The 23,038-nt window shown below is 25.4% G+C and overlaps 6 protein-coding genes across 9 annotated transcripts; 4 read left to right on the top strand and 2 right to left on the bottom strand.

The window, feature by feature from the left end:
* Positions 1–1,892: 1,892 nt before the first annotated feature.
* Positions 1,893–4,276, top strand: LOC108548088 (probable ATP-dependent RNA helicase DDX55 homolog). The gene is made up of 7 exons (XM_017900861.1): positions 1,893–2,044; positions 2,188–2,295; positions 2,400–2,672; positions 2,750–3,108; positions 3,176–3,373; positions 3,461–4,151; positions 4,235–4,276. The coding sequence occupies exons 1-7, from the start codon at positions 1,946–1,948 to the stop codon at positions 4,274–4,276; spliced, it is 1,770 nt and encodes a 589-aa protein (XP_017756350.1). The 5' UTR covers positions 1,893–1,945.
* Positions 4,277–4,707: 431 nt separating this feature from the next.
* Positions 4,708–7,860, top strand: Tes (testin LIM domain protein). The gene is made up of 5 exons (XM_017900841.1): positions 4,708–5,010; positions 5,269–5,470; positions 5,553–5,842; positions 5,942–7,375; positions 7,463–7,860. Exons 1-5 carry the CDS (start codon positions 4,945–4,947, stop codon positions 7,823–7,825), a joined length of 2,355 nt encoding a protein of 784 aa, XP_017756330.1. The 5' UTR covers positions 4,708–4,944; the 3' UTR covers positions 7,826–7,860.
* Positions 7,861–8,848: 988 nt separating this feature from the next.
* On the bottom strand, positions 8,849–11,956 carry LOC108548119 (transcription elongation factor SPT6). Of its 2 annotated transcripts, none has more exons than XM_017900918.1 (5): positions 11,799–11,956; positions 10,402–10,815; positions 9,414–10,127; positions 9,085–9,337; positions 8,849–9,026 (listed from the first exon to the last, which is right to left on the bottom strand). In XM_017900918.1, exons 2-5 carry the CDS (start codon positions 10,798–10,800, stop codon positions 8,890–8,892), a joined length of 1,503 nt encoding a protein of 500 aa, XP_017756407.1. In that variant the 5' UTR covers positions 10,801–10,815; positions 11,799–11,956; the 3' UTR covers positions 8,849–8,889. The 2 variants fall into 2 exon arrangements, with proteins under 2 accessions (XP_017756407.1, XP_017756408.1); XM_017900919.1 differs by lacking the exon at positions 11,799–11,956 and adding an exon at positions 11,272–11,343.
* A 798-nt stretch (positions 11,957–12,754) lies between these two features.
* On the top strand, positions 12,755–14,740 carry LOC108548121 (CWF19-like protein 2). The gene is made up of 8 exons (XM_017900923.1): positions 12,755–13,093; positions 13,174–13,291; positions 13,364–13,503; positions 13,572–13,637; positions 13,698–14,003; positions 14,101–14,256; positions 14,334–14,516; positions 14,597–14,740. Exons 1-8 carry the CDS (start codon positions 12,965–12,967, stop codon positions 14,738–14,740), a joined length of 1,242 nt encoding a protein of 413 aa, XP_017756412.1. The 5' UTR covers positions 12,755–12,964.
* A 171-nt stretch (positions 14,741–14,911) lies between these two features.
* On the bottom strand, positions 14,912–17,101 carry LOC108548120 (NADH dehydrogenase [ubiquinone] complex I, assembly factor 7 homolog). Of its 3 annotated transcripts, XM_017900921.1 has the most exons (6): positions 17,060–17,101; positions 16,211–16,350; positions 16,007–16,114; positions 15,660–15,941; positions 15,471–15,584; positions 14,912–15,397 (listed from the first exon to the last, which is right to left on the bottom strand). In XM_017900921.1, exons 2-6 carry the CDS (start codon positions 16,319–16,321, stop codon positions 14,912–14,914), a joined length of 1,101 nt encoding a protein of 366 aa, XP_017756410.1. In that variant the 5' UTR covers positions 16,322–16,350; positions 17,060–17,101. The 3 variants fall into 3 exon arrangements, with proteins under 3 accessions (XP_017756410.1, XP_017756409.1, XP_017756411.1); XM_017900920.1 differs by lacking the exon at positions 17,060–17,101 and having other exon boundaries at positions 16,211–16,513; XM_017900922.1 differs by lacking the exon at positions 17,060–17,101 and having other exon boundaries at positions 16,039–16,114; positions 16,211–16,291.
* LOC108548118 (uncharacterized) lies at positions 17,026–23,008 on the top strand. The gene is made up of 13 exons (XM_017900917.1): positions 17,026–17,192; positions 17,409–18,304; positions 18,381–18,482; positions 18,574–18,711; positions 18,812–19,087; positions 19,161–19,426; positions 19,500–19,649; positions 19,753–19,935; positions 20,007–20,217; positions 20,275–20,999; positions 21,071–21,262; positions 21,333–21,568; positions 21,646–23,008. The coding sequence occupies exons 1-13, from the start codon at positions 17,026–17,028 to the stop codon at positions 23,006–23,008; spliced, it is 4,905 nt and encodes a 1,634-aa protein (XP_017756406.1).
* The last annotated feature ends 30 nt before the right edge of the window (positions 23,009–23,038 follow it).

Below are 23,038 nucleotides of genomic sequence, written 5' to 3' on the forward strand. Positions count from 1 at the left end.
TCTTATAAAAATGTAGTAATATAAAATGAAGTGCTGATCATCTTGAAAGTGACTTTGAAGTGGGTTAGTTAATTACAGAAGACCCACAATGATATTTAGTCCCTCAAGTTATATTTAAATCTGAATCATACGAGACAGATTTCAATATGCAATTTACTACCATGTACTGCTATGTTATTAATTTAAATGTTACGACGAAAAACAGACATGATTTTTAAGATTAATTTATAGAGATATATGAAATGTAAGAAAAAAAAAATTGGCAAACAAATATACTTCGAAATTGTATTGATAGGTGGTACCTATACAATATATTAGGAAATGAAAGAAACGAGGGACTGTGACTATAAAATGCTGCAAGAAATATTAAAATTAAAATTCACTTTTGATTATTATAACTCGCACTACTTTGTAAACATTTATTAAACCAGAATTGAATCTGTTAGGTTGATACAAAGAGCTATTTAATAGTCTGATGGTGTATGTACCTTCAAGGATTTGAGTACTCAAAAATGGAATAATCTTTAACATCACGCGAGTAAACACTTTTTTTTTTATACAAAGTAATTATTGGAATGATGTAAAAAAATAGAGCATATAACGTATTTATGTGCTCATGCTTTCATATTTGATAGCTTAATGCAGTGAACAGGAAGCACAGGAATAAGTCGATATAACTCTTCGAAATTTGATCAAATTGCGTTTAATTATATAAAGGTAAATAAGATGATATCGAAATGATTGAAATCAAGTTCCAAATTTTGAAATTTGTTAATGATGAATTTTGTTACGAGATGCTAATACATAAGATTCTCAAAGCAAAGAGTAAGTCAAATTGGGAAAAATGTACAAGGGGAAAGGGTCTGATAAGTAACATTTAAACCAACCCGACAGTTAATCCTGATGTGACAGAAAGGCATCTGTGTATATAAAGAGGTACATACTATTAATTTTTGTTTAATGATTTAAAATATAAAATTGTAATATTATGCAGTAACATGTTTCAATAAAATTTACAAATTTTATATCTGCATTAAAATAGGTAAAGACACAAATAGAAATTCAAAAGTAGTACAGTAAAAAACATTACATTAATAACATTTAATTTTAAAGTTGAATTTTCACTTTAGTATTGGAATATTTTACAGTATATTTAATCTACATAGGTACTACATAATCTATGTAATATATTTATAAATGAATTTTGATTTTTTGATAAATAATATGAATTATAAATTTAAAAAAGTATACAGAAAATTTACAAAAGAAGATAACAAAAAATTGCTGAATAAACTGAAATATTCATTATGTCAAATATATAAAATTGTTATGACAATGTATACCTCTTATGTATAAACAAATACTGTCAGGTGCTATGGCATTGAAGAAAACAAATTGAATTACGGCCTTAGACCTAGTTGTGTATATAAAAGAAATGAAGGCAAGGACGATCCTTATCTGAGAGATAGTTGAATGTGTGGCATCGTTAGACACAAATTTTATATGAAAGAGATTTAAAAAAACATCAAAATAAACTCAATGCGTTAAAAGCCAATTTGTACATAATTATTTATTTGTTTTAACTTCCTTTTAAATTTTAGATTCTAAGTACAAGAATTTTTGTATTTTTATACATACATATATATATATATATTTCATTTTACAATTATATTTTATATTCAACTTAAGAATTTTCAAATAAATTTAATACAGTTTTAGAAATATTAAATATAAATATAAATAAGGCCAAAAATCTATCTGAATGTACATTAAGGTTACTAAGGATAATCTAATAATTATCTGATTCATATTGTAATCTATATATGTCAGTAACGTTATAACCAACATAACCTACAAAAATCAAAACTTTATGTAAAAAAGATATTAAACAAAATGTACTTTTTAATTTTTTAAGTCAAGTAAAATAGATAATTCATAATTCATAATGAAAACTCAAAATTGGAAAGACTTAGAGATTCCTTTAAGTGACTCTGTATTAAAAACAATTGAAGAATTAAAATTTCAATCTATGACACCCGTGCAGGTAAAATATTACAATAAAAATCATAAATTTATGACAAACATTAAATTTATATTTTTTTTATTATATAGTAATAAGTAATATTTATAATTCAAGATAATTATTAACACTGATCAAATAATTAACAATTCTTTTTAACTATATAGGCAGCATCTATACCACTACTATTAAAAGGAAAAGATGTTGCAGCAGAAGCAGTAACAGGGAGTGGGAAAACAATTGCTTTTTTAGTTCCATTATTAGAAATATTACAGGTATCACACAATTTTATACATTATAGTTAACCTTTTCTTAGTTGGTAGTTATTCATTTTGAATAAAAAGGTATGCATTATGTTACTTTTTTAAATTTAAAATAGAAAAGGAAAGAAAAGTGGAAACCTACAGAAATTGGAGCAATAATAATTAGTCCCACAAGAGAATTAGCTGTACAAATAAATGAAGTTTTGCAAAAGTTTCTAGATAATATACCAGACTTAAAACAAGTATTACTTGTTGGTGGTACAACAGTTGCACAAGACATAAACAAACTTAAAACAGGAGCAAATATTATTGTAGCAACACCTGGTAGATTGGAAGATATATTGTGTAACTGTAAACAAATTAACTTTGCAGCATGTGTAAAGTCTTTGGTAATTAATTTTTAAGTACCTAAAAGCTTTTGTGATAAGATATTTCTATAATTAATTTTTAATAATGTAACCTGTAGGAAATATTGATCTTAGATGAAGCTGATAGATTATTAGATCTAGGTTTTTCGATAGCACTGAATACGATATTAGGTCATTTACCACGTCTTAGAAGGACTGGTCTATTTTCTGCAACTCAAACAAAAGAGTTGCAGCAATTAATAAGAGCTGGACTTAGAAATCCAGCTCTAATAACTGTTAAAGAGAAACCAAATATTTCGACTCCATCAAATCTAAAAAATAATTATGTCATTACAAGTGCCCAATATAAATTATCTGTAATGATAAATTTTATTCAACATAAAGGAATTAATTTAAAATATATGATTTTTTTGTCTACTTGCGCATGTGTTGATTATTTCAGTCATGTCATTCAAGTGTAAGTTATACTATAAAGCATTTAAAACATGTGTCAAAAGAAATCTTATAACATATTTTTGTTTTAGAATGTTGCCATCTGTTCAAGTACTTGCAATACATGGTAAAATGAAAAACAAGCGATATAAAGTATTTAATGAATTTCGATTAATCAAAAGTGGTATTTTAGTTTGCACAGATGTCATGGCTCGTGGTATTGATATATCAGAAGTGGATTGGGTATTGCAATATGATCCTCCTTGTTCGGCTAGTAGTTTTGTTCATAGGTGAGAATAGATTTAATTTTCAAATATCTTATCATTTGTAATTTTATTGTAACTTACTTTAAATGTAATTAGTTTAATTTGTTTTAGATGTGGTAGGACTGCTAGATTTGGTAATGAAGGAAATGCATTATTATTCCTCTTAGAAACAGAAGATGCATATGTAAATTTTATAAAAAAAAATCAAAAAGTAGAGTTACAAGAAATAATTATGAAACCATCCACAATTTCATATGAGAATTGTTTAAAATGTATGAGAGATTTACAAAAACAAGATCGACTTTTTTTTGACAAAGCTAATAGAGCATTTGTATCATATATTCAAGCATACAATAAACATGAATGTAATTTAATATTAAGACTGAAAGATATTGATTTAGGAAAACTAGCATTGAGTTTTGGTTTACTGCGAATACCTCGTATGCCTGAACTTAAAGGAAGAGATACATCACTTTTTCAAGAAGAAGATATCGATATCAATATAATTACATATTCAGACAAACAAAAAGAAAAATGTCGTTTAGAAAAATTAAAGATTTTTCAAAATACTGGGATATGGCCAAAAGTACAGAAACGTAAACGCAAACAAACTGAACCTTGGTCTGAAGCCAAAAAGAAGAAATTAGAAAAGCAAGAAAATCGTAAGAAGCGGAAAGAAAAGAAGCTAAAGCAGCAGATGTCAGTAAACTCAATGAAAAAACATAAAAAGAAGATAAATGAACAAGACCTTGAAGATCTAGCGAAAGATATAGCATTAATTAAGAAATTAAAAAAGAAGAAGGTATTATTAACATAATTCTCAAAATAAAAATATATTTATAATAAATATTTACATATATCTCTAAATGAAGGTAATTATTTCAGATTTCACAGGAAGAGTTTGATGCCGCTTTTGGAATTGATTGAGAAGATCAATGAATATAGTATAGAGTATATTATATATAATTTATTTTGTACATTTATATACGTAAGTTACTATCAACTATAAAATAAGAAGGTAATCAATGCATGTTGCTTATATTTAAATAAACTTAACTGTTTATTCTATGAAATTTATTATTTAATTTATAAACAAGAAACATTGAGTTGAATATTTAAAATATTTGCATTCTTTCCACATGTATTATACTTATTAACATGAGTAATACTCAGATCACAATAAATCATTGTTGAAATACGTTTCTTAATTTTTTTTTATAATTATATATTTTTCATAAAAATTGAAGTTAGTCTAATTCATAAACAAATACTTCTCCAGAATGCCAGAAAGGATGTTTAGTAAAATTGAGTCTTTATAGGATGATAACATTTGCTTTGTATCGTGAAAATGCGTGATATATAGTATATGTATATATGAAATCTTTTTGAAGGATTTCAGTATGTGTGTGGACTCTACTCAGCATCGAGTATAGTAGAAGGGGAAAATATAAGTACTGGTCTTTGGTAAGCCATAGTGATGAGTCACACATTTGTGCAAGTGTCAAGTGGCTGTAAGAGATAATTTTTGTAATTTAATGCTTTTATTCCATACAATTTTTATAATAAATATTAAAATAAAAGAGGATTGATTAAACATGAATGATACAGATATAAGCGATCGCCCGAAATGGTTGTTAGAATTGGAAAATCGAAAACGAAAGGTGAAAATTTTAAGAGGCGTTTTTAAAATATATTTAAGTTATTTTTTTTACTTTCTTGCAATACCGTAATATTAGCATTTATCATTTATTTTTTTATAACTATGAAAAGTAATGTAACTATTAAATTTTAAAGTTTTAATAAATTTTGTTTCAATTTATCAGTTGTAATAATTAAAATTGTAATTCTTTAAAAATTATATACATTTAAAAAAAATTTATTATGTTTGAGAATTTTTAAATCATAATTATTTTATTCAGCCCCGATTAGCACATGAAGCTGGAGCAGGAGCACCTTGTGTTCTTTGTAAAGCAGCATGTCCAGGTTTGGATTTACATTTTTGGAGAAAAATTTGCAAAAATTGTAAATGCAGTAAAGATGACCATGATGTTGATGATGATGATTTTCCACAATTTGATTTATTATTTGGCACCTCAAAAAGATATAAAAAGAAATCCATATGTAAATATCATTGATATTAAAATAATATATGAAATTAATATTATATATATTGGATTATATCTTTTTCTTAAAATTTTTTTAGTATTACATATAAATGGTGGGAAAGAACATGTAGGAGAAGCATTTGAATGGATACCACCAGATACAACAAAAGAACTTGCAGTAGATTATATGAAAGCTTTGCCTATTGAAAAGTTACCTATTAAAGGATCACCGGGTGCAGCTCTGAGAAGACAATTATTACAAAAACAATTACCTCTTCATGATGTAGATTATAAAACTTGTGATAAATTAAGTGATCAAGAGAAAAAACAATTTGAGAAATATTTAGAAAATATAAAAAAATATGTAGGACAGGGAACAGTAACAAAGGTAAGTTATTATAGCAAGTATTTAATTATTAATTAAATTATATTTAATAAATTATATAATTATTTATTTATTTTATATATATTTATGTTTATACTATAGATATTAAGTGCTCGTCCATTTGATGGATCATTGGTAACACCCGTGAATGCAACTGATATGCAACATTTTAGTCCACAAAACAAACCTAATGTATCATCAAATTTTGTGCAATTACGTACACCAAGTAGTTTTGCTCCAAAAAGTTCATATAAAAAGAATTTATATGAAAATATAAATGTACATGAGTTTCCTGCTCCTTTAGAGAGATTGAGTAATTATAATGATATTAAGAATATTCCAATTTTTGAGAAATATAATATAATTAGTAATGATGGTGAAATTATTGAAAGTACTAATCAAAATATTGCAAAAAATAGTTCAAAAACTGTAAACTTAAAATATTCAAATGATGCACCAATCACAAACATCAATTCTGAAGTATCATTACCTTGGAGTTCATCAGAAGGTTATAAAGAAGCACAAAAAGATATGTTGAAAAGTCCACTTAGCTCTGTGTCGTATTCAAAACCAATCAATGATGATATTGTTGAAGCTATGTTAGCAGATGCTTTACTACCTCCTAGTACAGTACATGCAAATGATATAATTAGAAGTACATTAGATGAAAAAAGTCTAATGTATATACGTGAAAAACTCACAAATAAATATAGCAATCAAGAAAATCAAGGACAAATACCATCCATTACCCCTAATTTTTCAAGAAGTTTAAAACCAAAGAACTCGTTATGCAGAAATACTGGGTTTGGATCACAAAATGAAAATACTCCTATAAACATTAATAAGGGAACTAATAAAACAGGCATTATTACTTCCATAAAAAGTCCTGAAATGTTAATTTCAACAAAAGATAAAATTCAAAAAGTAAAAAGTGATTCTGATCCAATAAAAGCAGAAAAAGGAACAATGAAATCCAATTCAATATTAATTAAATCTGAACCTTTAGATTCTACAGAAACTTTTAACATAGAAAATTTAGGAGAAAGTAAATCATTAACTCCTTTAACAGTAGCAACAAATTCATTCTCTTCCCCAGCTTCATCGTCGCGAACATATTTACAAACTTCCAATACTAATAATTATCAAGCAAAGTTAAATAGTTTCACAACACCTTCTACCGTTATTTATTCCGAAAAATTGCAAAATCAAATTTTCCCTTATGAAACTGGTCCTACTGTGAAACAATCGGAACATATTCCTAATACAGAGCACCTTAAAAATATTATGGAAGAATTGACAATAGATTCTACAAAATTACAAAAGTGTCATAAATGTGAAGAAGTAATTTGTGTTGGTGATGTTGCTGTAATTACGGAGAAAGCTAAAAATGCAGTATGGCATCCAGGATGTTTTGTGTGTAATATGTGTAATGAATTACTAGTAGATTTAGTATATTTTTATTATAAAAACAAATTATACTGTGGCAGAGATTTAGCAACACTTTTAGGAATTCCTAGATGTTTCGCTTGTGATGAAGTAAGTACAGTATATTTAACCAAATCTTCAAAAAATATAAATGACTTTATGTCATAATAATAAATTTCTTTTTTTTTTATTTTTCAGCTTATCTTTGTGCGAGAATATACAGTTGCTGAAGGTCATAATTATCATGTCAAACATTTTTGTTGCTGGGACTGTGATGTTCCATTAGCTGGAAAACAATATATCACAGAAAATGATCGCCCATTATGTCTCTTGTGTTATCAAAAAACATATGCAAAAACGTGTAATATGTGTGAAAAGATAATTGCTGCAGACCAACAAGGTGTTGCTCTTAAAGATTTAAATTTTCATGCAACAGAGACTTGTTTCTGTTGTTATATTTGTCATAAAAACTTATTAAGTGGCAGATTTGCAGTTAAAGAAAAAAAAATATTTTGTAGTAAGGAATGCATTTCAAAATTTTTACATCCACAAATTAAGTAACAAACTAGTAAATGTGTTATTCCATTTTTAACATTTTTTCCCCCATTTTTTTTTTATATTTTCAATTATTTTTCATGAAACATAATGTATTATGTTAGCTTTAATTTTTTGTACATATTGTTAGTATAAAATGTATATCATTAAAAAGTAAACATTTTACACAATTGTGTATACAAAAATATATTTTCACTAAGTATCTAAATCATTGTTTAACAAACATTCATTATATACTTATACTTATTACATTTTAAGCGATTATATCCTTCATTAAAAAATATAATATGTAAAACAATTTCAAATTTACTTTATTTCTATGTTAGAATATTTTATTACTGAAGATCCATAATATTTTATTAGCGTATTATTAAATTGAGCATAATTTAAATTGGTTTTGGAAAAAAGATATGCATTTTAGTAATACCTGTTTAGTATTAAATAAAAAAATGACCTACAAATTTTCAATGGAATTTTAAACAAATATAAATTATATTCGAAAATTACATATATTTTAGTATTATATTTTATATAAAATTTAATTCAGAGACATTGATTAATATCTAATTGAAACTCTGCAAACAATATATTTATTAAAAACTAAATTCTTTTATAAACTTTAAGGTAACACAATGTTCTATTATTTTGATTTCATTTTGTACAATTGTATAAAAACAAATTAACAAATTATTTTCAAATAAACATATGCAAAAGATATAAAACAAATTTAAATATATGAATTTTTTGTTATATAATAAGTTTGAAAGCAAATATTTCATTATAAAATGGATTTTTATATCATAATAAATAATTCTTAAAATAATTTTTTTGTATATGTCCTGTAAGTATTTCAAAATGTATTAAACAAAAATACTGTAATGCAATCTTATTTTTGATGCCTAATGTCACTGATTACCAATTTTTTCTAAACACGTGAGATATAAAGCTAAGCATGTGCAATTTTTGATAAAATAAATACAATATATATACTTACAATATTAAGGTAAGTAAACAAATAATATCAATGTTTTACAAACTTTTCGAATATTTGTTCAAAAGTTCATAACATTTCATTCTGAATCACTATCAACAACAGTCAAAACTCGTTTAAATGTATTGCGAGCTTCGCGATGTTTTGTAGGTGTTTCTGGTGTTTTTGTTAATTCTTTATTAAAATCCTTACTTCTTTGAGCACGTGTGACGCGTCCTGAAATTGTATTATTAAAATAATTATAATAACTAATAAATTTTACAAAATCACAAACCTTCTGAAATAATATTGCTTGTGTTTAATTCAGCAACATCCTTAAGTCTTTCATTTCTCTCTTTAGCTTTTTTACATTTTTCTACAGTTGGTCTGCCATTAATTCCATTTTTGATTAGTAATGTTTTAAGACAATTTATTTTTGCACTATTTGATGTACAATCAGCCCAAAGATCATTATAAGATTTTACATGTATTCCAGCAATTCTGATATATTTCTTCAATAACTGTATTTGTTTATTGTCTTCAGGCCTCTAGGAGAGCACAAAAGTATTATATTAAAAACATATATAAAATTTAATAACTAATATTAAAATATATTAAACTTACTGTACTCCTCTTTCTTTTCCTATCTTTAGAATCATCATCACTATCACTTTCATTTTCACTTTTGCTTCTTGTCGATTTTACATCAGATACATTTTCTTCTGACTTTAAATCTTCTGTTATATTAGAATTTTCATCTTCCCCATCTATATTTTCAATTTGTTTCTTAATTCCTTTTTTTACTCTGCCACGTCCTTTTTTTGATTCTGTGGGTGATTTTGTAGACTTTTTATTTGTCATTGTTTTTTTAAGTCTCTTTTTAGTTCTTGGACTATAATCTTCATCTGAAACATCATCATTATTTTCTTCAGAATCTGTATTTTTTGTTTTACTGAAGGATGTTCTACCCTTTTTTCTTCCTTTCCTTGTAGTTTGTTTAGATTTAACTTCAAATGTATCTTGTGAATCTGATTTATCTGCTTCAGAAGAACTAACATCAAGTTCTGAATCATTAGGTTTTGCTTTAACAATTATAGTTTTTGGCATAAATTGTTTATCTTTTCCTTCTTCACTTTCAGAAGAACTTGAAGATTCTTTATCACTGGCACATTCTACTGAAAGTTCTAAACCTTCTACTACTTCAGCATCCTCACTTTGAAGCTTTTTATTCTTCTTTTTTGTCTTAGCAGAATCATCTTCTTCTTGTACTTCTGCTTTTGCTTCTTCTATTATATTTTCTTCATTAGAATTTGTAACAGATTCTGCATCTATGCTCTCCTTTTCCATAAAAATAAACATAAGACCATTAAAATGTAATATTTTAAATATCAATATATATAACAATAACACGTATGTATATAATTAATGATATACATAATTAAATAATATATATAACTGACAAAATTGGAAAAAAAATATTTGAGAGAGAGACGGAGGACGGAGAGGAAGAGAGGGGAGAGGAGGGAAGAGGGGAAGAGAGAGAGAGAGAGAGAGAGAGGAGAGAGAGAGTTTAATACAGTTAAAATTATAGTTCAAATATATAAGTTATTACCTGCTGATTTGTATCTGTTAAAATATTAAACTCATTTTCTTTTTTAATTGCTACTTCATTATTTTTAATGTCAGATATTTCAACAACTGACTCTTTTGCAATTTCATGTATAGTTTTCACTAACATTTTATTATCAGTACTTATATCTTTTGAATTATCTTTTACTTTTTCTGTAATACCATTTACTTCTACGGTATTTTCCAAGTTGTGTTTTTCAGATACTGTTTCATCAACAGATGTACATAATTTTTTAGAAGGTAAATCTAATTTTTCATCTTCTGAGGTTTCTTCTCGTAATCTTTTTTGTCCAAGTTCATTTGTGTTCACAGAATCATCCGACACTTCTAAAGGTGGCATTTCATCTTGTATTTCTTTGTCACTTTGATCAAATTCAATCATTATTTATAAATTTACCTAAAATTTTTTGATGTTTAAATATTGCATATAAATGAAATAAAAATAAAATATTTAATAATAATAAAATTATAGGGCATTATTCTTTTGTAGTAATACATTTACAATTTACTTTATTTGATAATATGGTGACAATTGATTTAATGAACAACATAAGATATATTGTTTGAATAATTCTCATAATTTCAACCACTTTTATTTGTAATTTGTTTTATTTGAATATTAATAAATATTTAATGATATTAATAGTGCAACGCCAACTACATACGTATAGTAATAAAAATTAACAATGAATGTATTATATTCTATAAAGGAAATCTCATAAATTTATTAATTGTTGAAATATTAAAAATCACTCTCTGCAAAACTTGCTATCATGAAATATATTATGTTTTAATATCTCACTCTTGCAATAGAAAAAATAACTGAAATAATGAGAAATAACACTTAACTTACAACGTCAAGATTATTAAGATATTTAACTAATTATTCTACGAATAAGGATCGTAACGTTTGCGCGGCAAAATCTACGCGGTAACTACGTAGTCGCTATTGATTGGTTAAATTATGTATAGTATAGTACTATCATACATTATGAGAAAAATTTCATATATTAATTTTTGAAACTATATGTTATAAGTATTTGCAGTATTTTGTATATATGAATTATAAATTACATTCAATTGAAAAAAATTATTTGAAAAACTAAAAATATAAGAAATCTCTAAAACTTTGCATTTTAAAAATTATTATTTTTATAAATTTTTATTATATATTTCTATTTTTTTAATACATTATATTATAGTTACGTTTATTTATATTTTAAACTTCTTTAAACTGTAATTTTATAATATAAATACAACTACTATTTACATCACTAAATTGATGCACTAAACATATACTATATTGCATCAGGTTGTGATACAATATTTTTGTACAAATATAGATGTAGTTATATATAATGTTGCAAGTAATACACTTACGTAAAATATACTTGAATTGATATATTTAATTAGCATTTGTTTTATTCTGACGTGATATGCCTATTCACATTAAGTAAGTACAAAACTGAATCACCATTCCTATGTGTGTTCTATAGCGTACTTATATACATATATGTGCACTGTTGCATTTATAGATAATGAAGCACAAAAGACATAAGGATAAATCTAAACAGGAAAGAAAAAAATTGAAAAAAAAAGAAAAAAGAAGGCATAAAAATAGGAGGTGTAATGAATCTAATTCGAGCAGTGTAAATATTAAATATTATTGTAAATCTTTATATTTACTATTTTGCATTTTAACCTTATCACATATTTTTATTATTTTTCTTGTGTCTAACCGCAAAAAAATTCAACTTTAGAGCTCAAGCGAAGAAAAACAAGAATTAATAAAAAAACCAATAATTGAATTTACATCTGAAGAACAAAATACACCTGTCACATCCAGCAAACAAGAACATTCCAAAAGAGAAGATTGGATGAACATGAAAAGTATATTTCCATGTGTATTTAATGAAAAAAAACCAAAATCTCTTAATTTAAAAAATACTAAACCTGAGCTGGATCAGTTGGGTCAAAGTGACAGAGAATTAAACCCATATTGGAAAAATGGGGGTAATGGTCTTCCTGAAGAAAATTCAACAAAGACAAAACAAACAATGGATATTAATTGGTTAAAAAAAGGTCTTCAACGTGCAAAGGAACAAGCAGAAAGTCAGAATAGAAATCTGGAAGAAATTGTAATTGAGAGATGGGGTGTAAATATGAATTATTTATATAAATTATAAATTTAAAATATATAAATTATATTAATATCACATTAATTTTTATAGCATTCAGAAGTGATACAATCCATGGTAACTCAAGTGAAAGATACATCAACAAAAGATCTATCTAAATCTAAAAATCGATTTAATAATATTGAAAAATATGAAAATAGTAGACAGTCTTTGTATTCTATTGAAAGTAATCAATATAAAACGTGTAATAATTCACAATATGAAAATGATCAAAAACAAAGATATTTAAAATCAGTGAATGATGATTGTTTCGATAATTCTTCATACAAAATAAATCACTTTGGTAAAAAGAATTGGGTAAAGTGCAAAATATCAGGTAAACTTGAAGAAGATTTATCAAATTCAAATATGTCTATATTGAAAAGCAGTTCCACTGGAACAAATGACACAGAGCTTACAGAAATTAAACCTTTGACTGAAGCAGAAATGAATAGATTGGGTGCAAAAATTGTTAAAGCTGAAATAATGGGTAATATTGTACGTTTTTCTAAATGTTATCTTTACATTAAATACGTGAGACATTAAAAAAATATGAAAATTCATAATATTTTCTATAGAAACTCGCCAATGAATTAAAAATTCAATTAAAAAGAGCTAGAGAAATTACAAAAAGTACTAAATCATGCAGCACAGATCAGGTCCAAAATATAATTCTTACACAAACTGATATAAAAGGTATGCATTTTACATAAAAAATTCATTGAATTTGGAATAAATAACTCATAAAAACTTGGTTACATATAATAGGTATTACAAGACCATTAGAACCAAGAAATAATCTTATGGAATCTTCACAAAGTATTAAACGGAAGAGTATGGAGACATATGTTTCCGGAAAGAAAGTGCGGCATTATTTTGATGATGATAAATATTCACTGCAAAGATTAGTAAGTCTTTAGAAATAAAACCGCTACAAATAATATTAAATATGAATGATGCTATTATTTTTTTTCAGTTTCAGAAAGAAAAGGGAAGATCTACAAATGAAGATGATGCAGCATTTCTTAAGGTTGCTTGTAAGGTATGTTACATAAATATTAAAAAATATTGTAGTATAATAAATATGTAAAATAATTTGTAGAATGTTGATATGGATGAGATATTTGAAGAACATATTACTCATATTAAGTCAGATGCAAAACAAAATGAAAAAGATCGCTTACTTGCTATTAAGGAAGATAAACATTTTTCAAAATGTTTGGATAATTGTAATTGGTGTATTGATTCCAAATATATGTTGAAACATATGATCGTTACAATGGATTCTGAAATATGTTTAAGTCTTCCACGACACACATCTCTAACTGTTGGACATTGTATAATAACACCTATATATCATATTGCTTGCCAATTACAATTAGATGAAAATGTTTGGGAAAAATTAAAGGTAAAATATTTGTTTTATATTGTTAGCTAATAATATAACCTTTTTTCATATTATTAATGATAATTATATTAAATATTTTATATTATTTTATTTTTAGATGTTTAAACGAGCTTTATATAAAATGTTCATAGATCAAAATCAATATCCAGTGTTTTACGAAATTTACAAGAATCGTAACAAATTTTCACATATGCAGTTAGAATGTGTTCCCCTAACAAAAGAAATTGGTGAATTAGCACCAATATATTTTAAGGTAAATGTATATCTAAAAAAACATACATTTGAATAGAATCAAATAACATTTAATTTTGTATTTGATGTTTTTAACAGAAAGCTTTATTAGAATGTGAAACAGAATGGTCAATGAATAAAAAAGTGATTGATCTTGAACATAAAAATGTACGTCAAGCTGTTCCAAATGGTCTATCATATTTTATGGTAGAATTTGAAACAAATAAAGGTTATGCTCATATTATCGAGGACGAGCATATGTTTCCAAAAAATTTTGCAGAGGTAACTTTTCTTTTTAATATACAAACAAATAAGTATTTCGGAAAAAAGTTATTTATTTTGGCACACATTATTTATTGTAGGAAATTATAGGTGGCATGTTAGATCTAAATCATGATATATGGAGGAAACCAAGAAAAGAAAATCTAGATCAGCAACGTGAAAAAGTCTTAAAATTTTCAGAAATATGGAAAAAGTATGAATTTGAAATAAAAAATTATAATTAAATATTTTCATATGTAAATGCAATTTTTGCAAATACATCATCTTTCAATAAAAATTTTAATATGGATAAAGTTTTATTTATATTATTTATTACTCTTAAATGTATAAATATATACAATAAGCATTAACATAAGAATATATAATATAATATCTCATTTGAATACTTATATTTCTTAAAAACCTGCAACTGGTACTTTCCTAAAATATTCCTTTAAAATAGACGGAAACAGTGATAAAACTTTAAAACGAGTTCCCATCTTATTTTCATCCATTATCATATGGTATCCAGATTTTAAGGATTCTATTTCTTCTTTGGGAACATTTTGTAAAAGTATTTGCAATCTTACATTAATTCCAAGATTTTGTAAAAAGCTTGCTTGGGTCACTGGTCCAAAAGTTATTAGTCTATTATTTTTTTCTGCAATTTTCTTGATAGCTGCAAAATCAACATCTGCTGTCAAATCTACACTTCCTGGATGTAATAATGGATCATGTACTTTATGTTGAGAAAATCCACGGAAAGTGTCAGTTTTGTCACCATTATGACCATAATCACAAATTAAAGCAAATCCACCACATTCCCACAAAAAATCTGCTATATGATCTACTATTACCAAACTTTCTGGGCTAATTTCAACATGTTCTCTTCTTTCATCAGCCTAAAAATCATTAATTAAATATAAAAATTTACTTATTAATTTATTTTTTAGAAGAAAATATAAATTATATTACTGATATATAAAAAGTAGCAGGAGTTGATGTTTTTGATAACACATAACAAAATTTCTCTTCATTACTTCCTTGAATTATGTCTACCAAAACTTCACTCCATCCTCTGTTAGTTTTCTAAATGTGAAATTATCATATTCGCATAAAACAAATTAATAAATTATTTTTAAATATTGATTATGGTTTATATACCTGAAATTTGTGAATTGGTAATGCATCAAAGAATTCATGTGCTAAAAATATACTAAAATTTTTAGGCACATCTTTAACAGAATAGTACCAATATAATTTTACTCCGTCTTCTGTAATACCCTCTTTATAGTATGTGACTGGATTATGTTTGTATTCACTTACTTTTGTATTATGTTCTATAATTGTTTTACATAAATTCTTTGCCTGAATTTGTGATAGAATAGGACTAATTTCTATCAAATGTATTGATATATCATTTAGAGATCTAAATTGTTTAAACACCTAGATAGTAAAGATCTATTTATAAAATAAATTTTTAAATTTCAGATTGAATACTAAAGGCATACCCGTAATATATCTTTAATTAAAGTTCCTCTACCTGGACCGAGCTCAACAATCTGAAGAGAATCCTTTGAAATTTTTTGCCATTCATATTTCATCCAAACAGCTATCATCTAAAAAATAAATAATTAAAATATAAATAAAAACTTTATATTAAAGCAATATAATTTAAATGCATGTTTATTTATAAATGAAGAAGATACACATACTTCCCCAAATAATTGAGTAATTTCTGGTGATGTTATAAAATCACCTTGTTTTCCAAAAACATCTTTATGCATGTAGTATCCTAGAGTTGGATGAGTTAAAACTTCTTTCATGTAATCATGAACTGTAATAGGTCCACAAGCTAAAATTTTTGAGTATAAATAACGATAAAGACTTTGTGATTTTTTTTCATTTAATGTTGAAAAATTATTTAATGAATAAAACAGATGACTTTTTTGATAGCTTTTTGTATTAAATAGTTTGTAATATTTAATATATTTCTCAAATATTCGAAATATAATCATATTATTAACACTTTAAACAATGGCTTAAAAGTACTACAAATTTATAGGTTACAATTATATATTATTGACTAAAAATTATTTATTTATTTATTTTCAGGTACAATTAAAATATATAGTGATTCTATAAATTATTAAGTTTTTATTCAATCGTTTTTAATTAAATATTCATTTATACATTTTATTTAAATATTAGGTACGCATATAAATTAATTCCTTCAACAAATTATATGTGTATTCAATAGATGGCAGCAAATATTCTAAGTTTGTTTTTATGTCTCAAAAGAAAAGTGAAAATAAATTACTTTATATATTAGTTTCACAATTAATAGCTTAAAATATTAAATAAAAGTGTTAATAATTAGTTTTTTAATAAATATAATGTTTACAGTGAAATATTTAAATCAATAATCTATAGTGATACTTTCTCCTGTTTTAATAATATTAATCTAGATCGTTGATAAATATAAACGACTAGAATAAAATTCAACAATGTACCATATTATAGGAAATAAATGGATACGAAGATGAAATTTCAAAAATCTTTACCACCATTAGTTGAAGGCAAAATTCATGGTTATTTAAAACTTGTTATAGATGAAATTATTTGGTCAAAAAAAAATTTTGGTGAGATTAGAGTATTTGTATCTTGGTGGGGTGAAACGGATAGAGTTGAATTTAGGTAAAATATTCGTAATTTTCTAATTAAGATAACTTCTTTTAAAGAATTTAAATATTAATAATTAGAAATTAAAATTAATTTTTTAACTCAAATTAAACTATTTCTTTCTATTTACTTTATATTATGATGTTTTTCTATATTGTTAATTGAATAGTTTAACTCTTTTTAGTTTCATGCTTTGTTATACATATTTTAAAATATATATTTTTTCTATAGACCAACAGACATTACAAAGGATGTTATAAAAGCAGAACAGGAAACAACTGAAATTTATGCTATTCGTACAAATATAAATCTCTTTGAAGAATATATTAAAAATTGTGAATTTGTAGAATTAGTGGTTGTTAGTAAAGAAACAAATACAATTATAGGAACATCTCGAATTATAGATTTAATAGAAGTATTTAAAAATAAGCCATATTTTAGATATGTACCAATAATAACTAATAATGGAAGTAAAATAGGGGAAATTCATATTTCTATGAAATTGGAATATATGACAAAATCTTTTAATATGCAATTAAAAGCACATAGATGCGAAAAAAAACAAACTACCGATAATACGTTTTCAACTAGTTATAGTTTTAAGAGTCAGGATGATATCAAAGCTGATAGATGTTCCATTAATAAAAAAATAAAACCAGAAGAAAGTGAAACTTATAAATCTATTTTAAAATTAAGAAGAGCAGAATTTCAAGAACCTATAAATAAATTTAATAATGAAATAGCAGATAAACTTGTTGCTCAGATTATTAAAAGAGCTCAAAAACTTAGAGGAGCTTTATTTAAAGAAACATATGATAAAGATGAATTGATTTTTAGTGATAATTCAGTCAATAATGGAATACAATCTCATTTCTCTGCTAAGGATGAAACAAAATTACATGAATGCCTTTTAAGTAAAGATCAGATATCTTCCAATGAAAGTAAAACATGTACATTAAGGACAACATATTTAAATCCAAATATGATGGATTTATCACTCTCATCTAATGATATAGAAGTCTCTAAATATGATAACAAGGGTACATCAAATGATATATCTTCTTTAAAAATGAATTCTTTAATAGAAGATACTCTTTTAGAAAAAAAAATGTGTATTAATTCAAGAGGTTTATTAACTACTTAACAAAACCATTAATGTATTTTAAATTTCACTGTACTTATAAAAATTATGTTCTATTTCAGATACTAAACTATTTGATCTTGTTACTTATATTCAAATTAACATAGAATCATTTACTTTAAGTCCTGCTGGTTATAGACGTGTAAAGTCTTCTTCATTATCACGTGTGTAAATTTATGAAGTTTAGAAATATGTGATATATTGAATTATTAAGAGTATATTTTTAGTATATATAGAGTATATATTTTTTTATAGATAATGATAACATTTTTTCATCTGCAACATATTTTGTTCAGTATGATATGACATTTGAACAAAGTAAGGAAATTGAAAAAAAGTGTTGGAAGGAAAGTAAGCCTGTAAGAATAAGTTCTACAAAACAAATAAACAAAGGTATATATATATATATATATATTTATAATATATACTAACATATGCTATATTTGTAATACATCTTAATATATGTTTAAAACTAATTAATATATCTTTACAGTGATTTATTTTAATCATAGTAATACGTATAAAATATCAAAACTGAAGCCTAATACAGAACTGTATATAAAATTTAAAATATTTGTTCGCCATTTTAATAAAAAGTTACTAATTGAATTAGGCAATGCTACTATTTATGTTAATAATATTATAAAAAATGAAAATTGGAAAGTTACACAACACTTAAATATAGTCAATAAAGATATAAAAATAGGCGAATTAAATGTAACTATACAATTAGGTTCAGAATCTAGTCATTGTGAAAAGCAATACATTGGTAAGCATATATGAAATACATAATGAATACTACATATTCATGCTAAAGCATTAGTTGGACTATATCTGTTTAGATAGCATAATGTTTGCTAAAGAAAATATTCCCATTTTGGATACACATCAGTTATTAAATGAAACTAAAAGTAAGAAGTCTAAGAGCATTACAGAAAGTCAGTCTAAAACAAATAGTGAAGTACCATCAATTTCAAATAATGTAGCAAATTATTTAAATACTAATAGTGATTTAGTTACTAAAGGAAGCATATCAGAGTTCACAATAGAAAATATAGATGATAAAAAGATGGATATAAAAAATTATAAACATAGAATACAGGATAAGGTATAAAAATATGATATATATTATGAATGTGTATTAATTAATTATCATTAATAATGATATAATTATTCTTCAGGTTTTACTTCATGGTTTAATACATGTGACTGAAGGGCAAGAGCTTCCTGAGTTAAATACATACTTAATATGTAGAGCATTTTGGAGAGAAGATAAAACTAGAAGTCAAATTTGTAATAATACAGAAAATCCATTTTACCAATTTTGTCAAGTAAATATTTTATTTTATTATATTCAGAGTGTGTGTGTGTGTGTGTGCGCGCGCGCGCGCGTGTGTGTACATAATATCTGTATATGTATATTTTATATTCCAGTTAGTACCTCTTATTTATGGTAATGATTTACTGGAACGCATTAAAGATAATTACATAATCATTGAAGTTTATTCTAGAAATAATAATATAGATAATCTACTAGGATTAACAAAATTATCTGTACATCAGTTATATGTTGCATATAGAGATCCACATATACTACCTTATTTGTTGTTGACTAAGGTATACCATTTTAAGTTAATATAATTGGTAATTATTTAATTGATATATTTTTACATAATTTAATATTTTAGTATCCTGTAGTGAGTGTGGATGGATGGGTACCAATTATAGATCCTGTAACTGGTCGGTCTTGTGGACAGTTACATGCATTGGTTGCTCTTGGAACTGCTGAACAAATTACATTATTAAAAATATCAAGAAATTTGCAAACTAATGGTATTATGTCATGCACAATGCATTTAGACAAATTTTCTGATTATGGAAAACATTCACAAAATATGCAGTTTCATAATACATGTGAATTGCAATTAAATAAAGAATTAATTTCACAAGATAATTCTCAAATACATGATACTAATGAAGTTGAAAGACAATTATTTTTTTCAAATTCAAAAACTCGAGAATGTCAAACAGATATCTCAACAGTTAATGAATTTAAGTGTAATGAAATATTGCAAGAAAAAACTTCAAATTTAGAACATTTTATTTTGCATAACACAGTTAGTCATTTAACTCAAGGTTTAAATGTTAACAAAATTAATATAGATCAAGAAACACAAACTGAAATAAACGTGACGGAAGAAGAACAAACGAATATAGAAGAGCAGATTTGTGCCAACGAATTGAACTTTAACAATAGTTCTAATGACAGCGATAATAGTAGCGTTAAGCACAATTTTTATTTACCGACAGAAACGTATAGGAGTGTCGGAGTTGGTGCTGAGTATAATGAAGAAATTGATCAACAACCAAATAGTGGTCACAGTAATACAACATTTGAGTTATCAACTATAATTCATGGAGAAAACGAATTAACAAATCCTACATGTAAACAAACAATGTTTAGAGCTCATGTCGAGATCGAGTGTGCATTACATTTGCCAAAAATAGAAAAAATTAATGAAACTATTAATCCAAGTACATATGTATCATTTCAGACTAATAAATGTGATTATACAAAATATTCAAATTCATACATGATTACTAATGTTTTTCCACATAGTTGTAATCCCAAGTGGAATTGGAAATGTGATACAGAATTACCAACAGAACTTCTTTTACATGTATGTTATTTTCTTGATTTATATGTAAGATTTTTCTATTTTTTTAAATATAATTTCAATCATATTTTCAGGATGAGAAGAGATTAATTTTAAAAATCTGGCGACTATTAGATACAGACATCAGTATGCAAATAAATTTAGAAAAAGATGTTGTTATTGGATTTTCTGCTATTGATCTCTCCATTTTGATCAGTGGCTTTGCAACAGTATCTGGTTGGTTTCATGTAATGGATTTCACTGGAAAATGCAATGGACAAATTAAAGTATTATTCAAATTTCATTTATATATGTTATTCTATTAACCTTTTTTGTAATTTATTATTTATATTTTAGGTATCTATAACACCATTAGATAATTTATCACTATTTGGTAAATCTATAACTTCTTTAAATACAGTCCGAGTTCCAAAATGTTCTATGCCTTGGGTCCCACTACATATTAATGAAACACATTCTTGCGTTATACAAGAAGAAGAAAAATCAGTACATAGTGAAAACTATTTAAATGATCCTATTACCCAAATTGGTTTTGAAGATATATCTATGTCATTTTTATCCTTATCTTTGAAGTAAGTAAATTTCATTTTTTTAATTTTGCAGTAAAATCTTTCTATAATTATTAGCATGATATTTATATCTTTTATAGACAAAAATTAACTGAATTGGATGAAATTACGAAACGTTTAAAATCGCGATTACATGATATTACAAATACGGCTTTTGAAGATGATTTAGAAAATGAATTTGAGTTAAATAATGATAATGAAAATAACGAGTGTAAAATTATTACTCCAATCGTATCCGTTGCCGCAATAGATTGTAATAATCGAATATATCATAGTACAAACACTAAGGAAAATGACAATCAAAATATATCGAATGAAAGGAAAAATTTTTTGTCTCAAACTTATGTTGCTTACAACAAAGCATTAAATTGTGAAATAATAAACCCTAATTCTTCTAAGATATTGGATTCATACAACAAACAAGATTTATCAAATAACAATATTGAAATACAGCAACAAAATCATGCAATACAAAATATTAAAACATTAGAAAATACTTTCACTGATTATCCTGAACAAGGAACAAAAGCACATATAAGTTATTTACTTGATAAACTATCTCTACAGTTTCCTGCACAACACTATTTGAATAAAGGTATGCCAATGAAAGAAAATATGACCAATTTATTAACAAATTCACTAAGTAACAGTAATTTACAAGATATTAATAAATGTAACCAAGAACTCAAAATGTCTACACTATCTACTCAAATGAATAATATATATGAGCAAAGTATAAAAATGTCGGAAAATCCTGCAATAGGTTACATAACTGAGACTAAAGAGATTGATGCATGTGATAGAAATTTATCTGATGTATCACAAATTGCTAATAAAGTGTCGACAGTAATTCGCGAAGAATTAATTGCTGAAGAAAGTAGCAATACCTCAAAATGCGACGAATTAACAACATATCTTGTAACTTCAAACATTCGTCATATGGATGTAAATAACATGTGTAATCCACTTTTATATCAACATTTAGTGCCTGATTTACATTATTCACATACATTATCAGAAGAAGAAACTATTAAACAATTAGATAATCGATATAATAAAGTCTTTAGTACATCAATAAGTAACAGATTAAATAAAATACATAGTTTAGTAGAAACTAATGTGTGTTCAGAAAATACTGAACATTTTCAAAGAATGACACCATCTGGATTGTCAGAAAATATTGATGATAATATTGATGTAACTGTTCTTCATAACACCAATTACAATGATCTAGTAACAAGTACAGAATCAACTACAACTATTTCAATTGAAAATTCATTGGTAAAATCGATTGAGTCAGAAGCAGTTGGAAATGGTGACCCTATATCTACTGAAACTTCTATTCTTGTACTTTCAAGGCAAGCCCCTGATGGTGGTAACCCTATAGAAGATAATAGAAAATCGTTAGTTAAACATCAGGAAGATAAAATTCTCAACTCTTGAACAAGTACTTATAACTAATATGTAATACAT

Source organism: Eufriesea mexicana, unplaced genomic scaffold (genome assembly GCF_001483705.2).
Source record: "Eufriesea mexicana isolate 0111107269 unplaced genomic scaffold, ASM148370v2 scaffold1358, whole genome shotgun sequence".
In the NCBI taxonomy this organism is placed as follows: domain Eukaryota; kingdom Metazoa; phylum Arthropoda; class Insecta; order Hymenoptera; family Apidae; genus Eufriesea; species Eufriesea mexicana.